The sequence below is a fragment of the Simochromis diagramma genome, unplaced genomic scaffold (genome assembly GCF_900408965.1).
Source record: "Simochromis diagramma unplaced genomic scaffold, fSimDia1.1 OVJJ01000205.1, whole genome shotgun sequence".
NCBI lineage: Eukaryota > Metazoa > Chordata > Actinopteri > Cichliformes > Cichlidae > Simochromis > Simochromis diagramma.
The window spans coordinates 17,052,355-17,063,976 of NW_024386782.1; the positions used below are offsets into that span (position 1 = coordinate 17,052,355).

General features: G+C 43.9%; 1 protein-coding gene across 1 annotated transcript; it reads right to left on the reverse strand.

Moving 5' to 3' along the window:
- Positions 1-28: 28 nt before the first annotated feature.
- On the reverse strand, positions 29-11,508 carry LOC120727832 (importin-13-like). Its single transcript, XM_040022376.1, has 21 exons — positions 11,158-11,508; positions 10,553-10,678; positions 9,781-10,421; positions 9,559-9,699; positions 9,297-9,438; positions 9,042-9,208; positions 8,795-8,915; positions 5,858-6,005; positions 5,465-5,646; positions 5,358-5,384; positions 5,045-5,179; positions 2,880-3,026; positions 2,644-2,724; positions 2,423-2,560; positions 2,219-2,315; positions 2,095-2,147; positions 1,947-2,013; positions 1,779-1,837; positions 1,595-1,684; positions 1,289-1,470; positions 29-163 (listed from the first exon to the last, which is right to left on the reverse strand). The coding sequence occupies exons 1-21, from the start codon at positions 11,224-11,226 to the stop codon at positions 70-72; spliced, it is 2,907 nt and encodes a 968-aa protein (XP_039878310.1). The 5' UTR covers positions 11,227-11,508; the 3' UTR covers positions 29-69.
- Positions 11,509-11,622: the final 114 nt, after the last annotated feature.

Consider the following 11,622-nt stretch of genomic DNA (forward strand, 5'->3'; position numbering starts at 1 on the left):
ACGAGGATGAGCTGTGGGCCTTTCTCAAAGACCCGGTGAGGAAGTCGGATGCAACGCTGGCAGCTCCGACTAGTAATCTGAGTATCCAGAGCCCTGCGGACCTCGGCAGAGCAAAGCGAACTCCTTCACAATCTCCTTAACGCGACGCTTGTTGGTTTGTTCTCTTAGAGAGGGGAAAAAAAAGAGAACAGATTTTGCTGTTGGACAGATTTGTATTTGAAATCATCTCCAAAGCTCATTGATCATAAAATGTCATTTTATAAATGGGCCAAATATCATAAAGTCATGTCTCACATCCTAATTTGGCATCAGTAATGTTTCGAATGCGTTCACATTACATGCTGATACTTTTGTGTCTTTATCGTGGAATGAAACAAGTTTGTAACACAGCAAAACTACAGACAACACATTTAAAAAGTTTTTGTTATTAACAATTATTTTTAATGTATACAAACACCAAGTCTGTTTTGTTCCATTTTGCCATCGATGAACATTACACTTAGGTCCATGATCTCTTGGACGATACAGCTTTTGCAGTTTTGCCTCTGAACGCCAGCACAGTGGATTTTAAATCAAGCAACAGAGATGTGATTAAAAGGCAGAGTTTCAGCTTTAATTCGAGGGGTCTTATAAACGTTTTGCATTCACTCTTTATTAATTACAGCCATTTTTAGAGGCTCAAAGAGAGATTGGAAACTGACTGACAGCAGTATCCTGGTCAGGTGAGGCTTGTTTCATTGTTATTTCATGACAAGTGAAGCAGACAGATTATCTGAAGTTGACTTTGTATTTTATATCTTTTGACTGTAATTTTAAATATGAAGCACAAGGAGAAGTCAGTGCAAGTTGGTGAGGACACCATTAGGCTGAAAAACTTAAATAAACCTATCAGAGAGAGAACAACTTTGAGAGGTGTAAAATCTACTGTATGGTTTATTTTAAAAAAGCAGAGGAATGCACTGGACAGCTAACCGACACCAGAAGACCACATGATGACTAAATACTTTCATGGTCAGGAAAAACGACTCGACAGCATTCTCAATGTCTACAATCAAGACACACTTTCATGAGTGGAAATGCAGAGGATTTACAACAAGGCGCAAACCACTGGTTACATTCAAAATTTGTTAAACCCTCGAATTAAAGCTGAACCTCTGCTCTTGAGTCATATCTTGACTGATTTAGAAACCACGGTGGTGGAGAACAGAGGAAAAACTACAAAACAATAAACAACTTGTCCATTAACCGAATAGGTAATACTTCTCTACCACTTGGTGCTGTACTTTACCTTAGAAGCTGCTGACTGAAGGTGTGTTTCTGCTCTGCAGTGAGCTGGGCACAGGGGAACCCTGGGGTCTGCAGTGTTTCTTTGAGCCACTGAGACAGCAGGGCCGGGCAGTGCCTGCTTAGATTGAGCAGCACCTCAGAGAAGTGCTCCGTCAGACTGCTGGGAGACTCACCTCCAACCGCCTGAGAGAGGAGGAAAAATGTACAATATGTTAGCATTAAAAGACAAATTCAGTGCCAGAATGAAAAAAGAAACCCATGGGTTTAACGAATTGAGGTGGACGCTCCGATACTGTCACTAGTTTACCTGCAGAACGGTCTCTGTCAGGAGCTTTCCATCCCTCTGCAACACATCACCAAATGAGGGCATGTCTTTACAGCGACTCAGGAACTCTGTCTGCCAGGAATAGGGTAGAAAAGGTGAGAAATTCAGTTCTGACAAGAAACATGATGTTATATGAAAGTCTGCACATTTTTTTGCCTCAGCTTACAAAGAACTGGCTGGCAGCTTTTACTGTGGGTGTCTCTGGAAACTTGAGTGACAGGATCCCTGCAGACAAACATGACTGATTCAGCGAGTGACTCACACAAAGGCACTTTTGCAGGAACTGTAAAAACAATGTAAAATTTTCTTTTCATGAGCATGCGGTGATACTCACCACAGTAAAACAGTGCTTTCACATCGAACTGCTCAGACAGATACAAATCAGGCTTCCTTTTAAGAATCTAACAGACGAGAAGACATGGGCGTTGTAGTCAAACAATGAATTTCTTAGACGCTCCTAAACTCGCACGGCTTCCACCAACCTGGGCGTGAAGGTCCATAAATGATTCAGCAATGTCAGGATGATCTCTCGGACCTGCTGAGCAAGCACACGGTAAGAAAAGCCCTGATTCAAAACAGGTGCATTTCCACGCAGCCTCTTTTTACCTTGCTGAAATATAGTGAGCGTGGTGGATGTTAACACTTCAGTGAGGCTTCTGATGTGAGGGATGTGATGCTCCTCTCCAGCAAATATGTGAACCATCTTTAAAACATACAGAAACAAAGAGACTGACATCTGAGCCTGCGAGAGTCTGTGTCAGAGTCAGAGGAGTAATACTTTAACTCTGGCCTGTGTATGCGGAGGTGTACCTGCCGAGCCAGGTCCAAAGCCGAGGCTTGTGGGAAGGCGCTATAGATCTCCCCCAGCATCTCTCCCAGCTGAGGAACCATGGGTCCAAAATCATGTAGGAGGGTTCGAACTGATTTATCAAAAACCCCACACACTGCCTGGTAGAGTGGGGCGCAGTGGGCACGTGTGAGTCATGAAACACACATACACACGTTTATGCAAGAGGTGAAAACCCTCCTACCTCTACCACCTCCGAGTCATGGAGCCATTTGCTGAGGATGGTCTGGATCAAAGTGAAGACTTGTTGTAGCACAACGACCACCTAAGTTTACGAAAAAAAGAAAAGAATAGTTTTTAATTAAAAAATATTAGCATAAGAAGTTCTATATATGAACTTTAACACTTTGTACCCACAGGCATAGTGGGTTTTCTAACTGTTCTCTGCTAATCAAGCTGTTGTTTTTCCTCTGAACTTACTGGGTTTTGCGTGCTCTGGGGGACTGGGAGTCTGGAGCTGGCTGCTCCCTCTAAGCACTCTGCCTGCCGATTGATGTCCAGAGTGGTAAAGAGACTGGCCAGCATCCCCACAATGTGGATGATGCTCTGTTTATTAGTGGGATTCAGCTGTGGGGAGAGAGAAGGTACATGGGTCTGATATGTACAGCGCAAAGCTTAAAAAAGGCTTAAAAAATAAAGGACAAGTAACTGTCAAGTGTCAGAGTGAAGCCGCTGCTGTTACTGTAAAAGCTGTGTTAAGAATCTCAGTGTGAAAAGATGTTTTTAACATCTTAACTGACAAACTGCGCATCGAAATGCATTTTATCTGTACTCTAACAACTCTGGATTACTTGCTGTGCTCTATTTGCAAAGGAAGCATTGTTACTCTTTCTAAATGTGGATATGTTATATAACAAATGACTGTTTGTGCACTTTCATCGCTGTTTTCACTTGTTTGTCAGTGCTTTAAACTGCAGGGGGGACGTGAGTGGAAAAACGCTGATGTCACATTCACGCAGGATTGTGCAACAGTGCAATCAAAATGTGATGACAGCTGTGGGGTTGCCCCCATCAGTTTGAATTTAAAAAAACACTCAGACGCAGAGCTGCTTCAGAAAAACAGAAAGTTCTTCTTTTTTCTCTCATGAAGTAAATGATGAACTAATCAAACTAATCACACTAATATCTCTTTTACTTCAGACCAAATTGTCACCAGCATTAAAAAAACAGCAAAGTCACCCAAACAATTCGTAGGCACCAGCACCTCTTCTGTAATTGTTGATTCAGTATCACATTTGTATCAGTTACAATGTAAGAATTTTCACTGTTAAAATAAAGGACGAGACTTGCCAAAAAAATACAGTACTATGCTTCATATAATAGAAGCTTACCAGTATAATTATCAGTACAACTGTATGTATCTGTATCTATCATGCAATGCAGAGTCTTCACTGTTGATTAGTGTTTGCACTCCATCCTGGCATTTACATACAATGATGTGACAAAGAAGTTGTCCACAGGACTCTCTGCAGTCCTGTGGACACTGAATCAAGGTGCTTCAGTGTCTGTGGACACTGAAGCACCTTGATTCTTTCCTTTTGCAGTTAATCTGTTTTAGATTTGCTGCTGTGTTTGGGATCATTGTCCTGTTGCATGACACAGGTTGGGCCAAGCTTTAGCTGTCAGGCAGATGGCCTCACATTTGTCTCTGGAATACTTTGGTATGCCTACGAGTTCATGGTCGACTCATTGACTTCTGCATGGTCCTGTAGGTGTGAAACATGCCTAAATCATCACTCCACCACCGTGCTTTAGCGCTGGTATGAGGTATTTGTGCTGATATACTGTGTTTGTTTTTTGACAAACATGATGATGTGCTCTATGGCCAAACATTGTTTGTTTGAATTAGGACATTGTTCTAGAATTTCATTGGTTTGTTAAATTCAATTTTTTCAGATTGTGAATAATCGTTCTCACTATTTAATGACGGACGTCAGATTGTTTGGAAATAGTCTTGATGGGCAGCTATAATTGCTTCTCTAAGATTATTGCTGGCTGCTTTCGTGTTTGCCGTTGTGTTAACACACACCTGAATGTTTCAGAGCAGCAAACTGCCAAACCTGCTGCTTTTGTAGAGGTGCTCACACTTGCTGATGATCAGCTAATCACATGATGATGTGATTAGCAGCACTTAGCAGTACCTGTCACTTTAATTCCTGTGGTTGTATTAAGGATGGACTTAGTTTTTCACATGACTGCATATCGATATGGTTTCACTCAAATTGCACTGACTTAACATTGAGAATTTATACTAATAGGTAAGTGATGGTGTTTTGTCTGCTATGTGTTATTAAGACTGGTCACCCTATACAGTAAACACTGGAATAAACCATTACAGACTATTACAATACTACCCCACCCCCACCCACCCACATTTACACATATACAAACACACTCAAAATAAACCAGACACTAATATTCTGTAGAAAATATACAAATACTGCTGCTCTTAATTTTTTCTCAAAGGCTTCAGGATGTTCTATATTCAACTGGATTTACAAAGAATTGTAAACTACAGCACTTCCTGTATTTTTTTTAAACATCAATTTACTAAAGCATATAATTATTATTATTTTTACATTTACCTCCTGCTGGGCCAGTGTATCCAGCTGCTGGATGTGAGGCGTGATGAGTGAGTGCAGTCTCCCTAAAATCTCCTCTGATGGCAGGGCAGACAGCAGGAAACCCAAACCCTGCATCAGCCACATGCACTGGCTGCTCTGCACGCACACACACACACACACACACACACACACACACACACACACACACACACACACACACACACACACACACACACACACACACACACACACATAATAAATTCCACCCTCAGACAGGGAGGTGATATGGTCTGTGTTTCAAAGTAACTGTGACTGTTTAAGGTTAAGAACTCACCTTGTGGACTTCTTTAACCAGTACATCCTACAAAAACACAGTAAACAAATCACCGCATGGTTTAAAAACCCTGATTACGTGTTGCTGTGTATGCCTCTGTGTCTGACCTGTGACACCGTCAGGATGTCCTGAGCGTAGGGGCCGAGGTCATACCGGCACTCCCTGCAGATCCTCTTCAGTGTAGATACACTAGACACAGACAGCTCTGGCTTTGCAAGGCCCTGAAGCACCATAGGCAATATGCCACCCAGCATCACCGGGTGGTCAGCCAGCCACTCAGCAAGTGAGCCTGTTCGACGAGGGATGTTAAATTTCCATTTGAGCATAAACACAAATCACAATCACAAATCTACGATCGTAAAAGAGAGCCGAGCAACCAAAGATCTGTTACCACAGACTAAGCAAGAAAAAGAGAAAATAAGAATTTTCTTTTAAAATAGGCATAACTTTTTACTATGGACAAGGACAATATCATGCAGGTGTCTGAACATACACTGTACCTATTGTGTACATCACAGTGTCGGCTAGCAAAATGTTGCTGATGTTGATTCTGGGGATCAGACCAATAAGACCGGGAATAACATCAGAGTAGTTCACGTCTATGGTCTCAGCTATGGACTGGAAGCCAAACAACAGCGCCTCAGTGTCCTGGAGATGGAAATAAACAAAGTCTGGTGTTAGAGACGACATGAAGCATTCCAAATTGCATATATATAGAACTAGCTTAGCAGCTCAGATTCTTTTATTTTATTTGTATAATTAAACTTTCTTGCTGTTTTTATAATTGTTTTTTTAATGATAATTTATTGTATTCATCTATTTTATATGTGGATTTTTCTGTTTGGCATCTGTTGTGGACAGTAAAGGATGTCTCTTTACTGTGCATATGACAATAAAACTTGTAATTTGACAACACTAGAGGCTAACTTCAAGCCCATAGCACAAGTCACCATCAAGTGCGGGCTCCACCAAGGAGATGCTCTGTCCCCACTGCTGTTCTGCATAGGCCTGAACCCCCTCAGTGAGATCATTGACAAGACTGGCTAAAGATACCGACAACAGAATGGAGCAGTTGTCAGTTATCAAGCTGTATGCCAAGAGTGAACGAGACATCGATTCACTGATCCACACCACCAGGATATACAGCAATGACAGCGGGATGTCATTGGGACTGGAGAAGTGTAGTCGGATGGTAACAAAGAGAGGGAAGGTAGTCAGAACTGAGGGGATCAAACTACCAGAAGGCAACATTGCAGACATAGAGGACAGTTACAAGTACCTGGGGATCCCGCAGGCGAATGGGAACCATGAAGAGGCCGCTAGGAAAGCTGCAACCACCAAGTACCTGCAGAGGGTCAGGCAAGTCCTGAGGAGTCAGCTGAACGGTAAGAACAAGATCCGGGCTATCAACACCTACGCCCTGCCCGTGATCAGGTACCCTGCTGGGGTAATAGGCTGGCCAAAGGAGGAGATAGAAGCCACTGACATAAAGACAAGAAAGGGTTTCACCCCAAGTCCAGCACCCTGAAGCTGTTTACTAAGCGGAAGCAAGGAGGCCGGGGACTGGTGAGTGTCAGCACCACAGTCCAGGATGAGACAACGAACATCCACGAATACATCACAAAGATGGCCCCAACTGACCGAGTGCTCAGTGAATACCTCAGGCAGCAGAAATCCAAGAATGAGGAGGAAGAGGAGGCACTATCATGGAAGGATAGGCCCCTGCACGGTATGTACCACCAACAGATATGGGAGGTGTCTGATATGCAGAAATCCTACCAGTGGCTGGACAAAGCTGGACTGAAAGACTGCACAGAGGCACTAATCATGGCAGCACAAGAACAAGCTCTGAGTACAAGATCCATAGAGGCTGGGGTCTATCACACCAGGCAAGACCCCAGGTGCAGGCTGTGTAAAGATGCCCCAGAGACAATCCAGCAAATAACAGCAGGGTGCAAGATGCTAGCAGGCAAGGCATACATGGAACGCCATAACCAAGTGGCCGGCATAGTGTACAGGAACATCTGTGCCGAGTATAACCTGGAAGTCCCGAGGTCAAAATGGGAGATGCCCCCAAGGGTGGTGGAGAATGACCGAGCTGAGATCCTGTGAGACTTCCAGAAACAGACGGACAAAATGGTGGTGGCTAACCAACCGGACATAGTGGTGGTAGACAAACAGAAGAAGACGGCCGTAGTGATCGATGTAGCGGTTCCCAATGACAGCAACATCAGGAAGAAGGAACAGAAATACCAAGGGCTCAGAGAAGAGCTCGAGAAAATGTGGAGGGTGAAGGTAACGGTGGTCCCCGTGGTAATCGGAGCACTAGGTGCGGTGACTCCCAAACTAGGCAAGTGGCTCCAGCAGATCCCGGGAATAACATCGGCGATCTCTGTCCAGAAGAGCGCAGTCCTAGGAACAGCTAAGATACTGCGCAGGACCCTCAAGCTCCCAGGCCTCTGGTAGAGGACCCGAGCTTGAAGGATAGACCGCCCGCAGGGGCAAGCGAGGAATTTTTATATATATATAATATATAAAATCTCATGAGTAGGGTGAGAAGCTGGAAAAACAGAAGCAGCTGTTTAGCTGAGCTGATTTGATCAGTTCTCCTGCACAGCTCTGGGACAAGCTGGTTTATTACTGCTCTGTAAATTCCAGTAGCTTTCCTGACTTACACAAATGAGTAACTCATTTATGTAATTAAAGAATTTATGCTTTTATTATTTATGCGTTTTTTTTATTAAGTAGATGTTCATTGCACTGTGAAAATAATAGTTTACTCTTTTTATGAGTGACTTCAATTACTTTGCCTCTTGTTTGGGTGGTTAATGTCTTACACCTGGACTACTTTAAAGCCATGACAAAGTCATTCATCTTTCAAAGACCGATGGGTTGCATGCAACAGGAAAAAGACCCTCCCAAAAAATCTGCAAACTTTCAGAATAAGAAGCCTTTAGATTTTAAATGTAACTAAACAAGTGTCTGCACACATGGTTTTATATAATCACAAGTGGAACTAAGCGATGCTTTGTGACCTGTTTTCTGCCACTCTGTCCTTGTATACAAGATAGATCAAAATCTAGGGAAAAATACAAAAACCTCAAACTGCTGCCTCCACTTGTGTAAATGAAATTTTCAGATGAGCAGTCTCAGCTGCTTTAGAAGGAGAAAAATAAAGTACGAATATTTGAACTATATTTTTCCTTTATTTATTATACGCATGTATTATATGTATGTATGTGATGTTTTTAGAGGAATGCAACCTCTTTGCCATTTATCTCAATGGCTTTCTGAAGCACCTGAATCACTTGAGTAATGCTTACTTACTTTTTTAAGGTTGTGTGGTTTTTACAAGTAAATCAAAAGCTCATTGTATGAAAATTCAGTTAATACAATTTCATTTTAAGCGGCTGAATAGGAGTTATTCAGGGCATTACCTGCCATACTGCTGACTGCTGGGGGTCCATCAGTAGTCTGCCAAGCCTCTCATAGAGGTTACTGAGCAGCTCTGCCCCCAACATTTCATACACGTACATCAAAGTGTCCGAGATGTCGACCCTACAAAGTCAGGAAAACATATTTGTAAAGTTGGTCTTGGGCGTTGAAGAAAGATTATCAGTGTAGATTATTAAAGTCAGCCTCCAAATTTCAATCAAACAGAAAAAATATTAACACCAGACCCACCTGTAAATACGAAACTGCTCTTTGTCATCAGAGGACCAGGAGGCGTACTCTTCCTGGGAGGGATAGTGGGATTTATGAAGCAGCACGTCCACCAGTTGGAAGTAAACTGGCCTGTAAACCTGCAGGTAAACAGACTGCTTCTCCTCCTCAAATGACAAAATGTCATCCTAAAAATGATAACAAGCTGATTTTGTAAAAAGGAAGTATAAATCTTTTGTCCTAATGGACAACACGTTAATACTTCACTCTCCATACCTGCAGAGTGTACCAGAAGGTGAGAGTAAGAGAACTTGTGGTCTCATTAACTGGGTAGTGTCCAGGGATGCCCGTGCAGAAGAGAATCATGTTAACCAGAGCTAGGTATTCTTGCCAGTGGTCCACCTGTTCCAACAGAACTCTGTCACAGGGAAAGAAATGTAAGAAATAAAAGAACATTTCAGACATAAAAGACAAATGGTGGAGCCCAGGTACAGGGTAGAGTGTGTGTGTGTGTGTAGGTGTGTGCTACTCTGTGTACCTGGAGTGTGTTTCCCCTAAAGCAACTGCAATTCGACAGATACCATGTGAGGTTTCCATGTCCCCATCCTGAGCTGCTGTCTTCAGTTGGTCATAGAGGCCGAGCACCAGAGGCATCAGGCTCAGTAGAGCATTAATGTACCTGCACACAAATGTTTGGAGTCATCCACCCATATACTGCATGTCACTCATCATCACCTAATCATCCAGCTGTGCTTCTCACCTTTGGCAGTCGGGCTGTGAGATGGCGTTAACTATCGTCTCCACAGCTGCGTCAAACAGCTCTGGGTCGGACAATGCGGTGAAGCAGTCCTGGAGCAGTTCTTGGATTTCCCCCAAAGGCACATCTAGTGCCACCCAGCTAGACAGGCATTTGAGCACCTTCTCTTTCACCTGACTCGATGAGTCCTGGCTCTGCATGAGCTGTCGCAGCAGAGGACACACCACTGCCCACTCTCCGGCAAGAGCCTCCCTCAGCTGGCCTCGCCGAGCTTGAGCCAAGCGGCTGCTCTGGAACTCCTCTGGAAGCACGGTGAGAAGCTCTAGCAGAGTGAGACAATGTGTGTGGGGGTCCTGAGAGGCCTTTGCTCCAGAGCCATCTTCAGGATCAGGTTTGTGCGGTTGGAAAGCCCTCACCATGTCCGCCACCGGCTGAGACCAGGCCTGGGGAATTACGTTAAGAGCCAAAGAGGCCAGTGCTACACACAAACGAGTCAGCACCATTTTAGGCCCAGAAGAGAACTGCAAGATATGGCTGAGCAGTTGCGTCCTCAGGCTCTCGTGCTGGTCTGCAGCGAGGTCACTCCAGTGACGGGAGATCTTGGTGTGCAGGGTGCTGGCACCGAAGAACTGAACCTCTGGGATCTGCAAAGCGACACATTCACACACGGCTGCTCTTAGTTTCACATTCAACCAGGCTGTATTAAGTTATGGTGCCTAATGTTTGTTACAGAAAAGTGAAGCGTGGGGGTAAAGAGGGAAAAAAAACTACAGACCTTGTCAGGGCTGAGCAGGGCCCAGCAGAAGTGCCAAGCCTGTGCAGAGGCCTGGGCCTGGGTCAGCCACTTCTGGGCTACATTCTTATGCTCCATGTCTGGATCAAAGTACAGCTGGTAGAGAGCCTGGATGGAGAAACACATACCAGTGCAGAGAACAAAGTAAGCGATGTAGGAAGTCAAAGGGATATGCCGAGAATATTTTAGCACATAAAACTGGCTTTAAATTTGCAGGGCAACATGTACAACAACCACTAATAATCATTAATAATGCTGGATGGCCAAATGTTTGAATTTACTGAAAAATGTGTTGTCACAGCAACTAATCCAAAGCACATGTGTTAGCTATTATTAGTACAGCAGGTGCTTCTAACTGGCATCATATTACAAATGCTACACTTTGCCCAGTCTCTCTACGATGAGCAAACTACAGTTATTTACATGATAAAAAAAAAATCGTTTCACTAATTTGGTATGAAATCATATTTATATCAGCAGAATGTGCTGCAGTTCTTTTTCTTCCTGGGAAAACATGCTGCTGTTTCCATTCCATAACTCAAACTTCCCAGTTAAATGCACGAGTTTTGACTAATATCCTAACTTACCGACTCCACATTCTCCACCGTTAACTCCAGCTCCACCGCGGTGCCTCCCGGGTTGCCTGGAGGCTCCATCTGGCACAGGGTGAAGGTTTCTTTTACTGTTGCGTCTGGATATCCTTTACAGCTCAAAGCCTGATTTTTTTAAAGAAAAAAATTAAAGGAGAATTCGGCGTCTTCTAAAGTGTGTCAAGACAACGCCGAGAGAGGACGCAGCGGGTCATTCAGCTGTCCGTGCGGCACACAGGTGGGCAGTGCGCTCAGCCGTGACGACACGCTGACCTCAGTGGGAACTGAGAGGTGGCTGAGCCAACCACCTTGCTGTGAGCCACAGCAAGACACTGACACACATTCAGCTGTTTGATACTGCAGACTAGTTTTCACAGTGATTAACAGCGCAGTAAAACTTGTCAAAGAGCGCGTTCACTTCGGTGTCACGGCGCTTCGAACGGGCGCTCCTGACGCACGCAA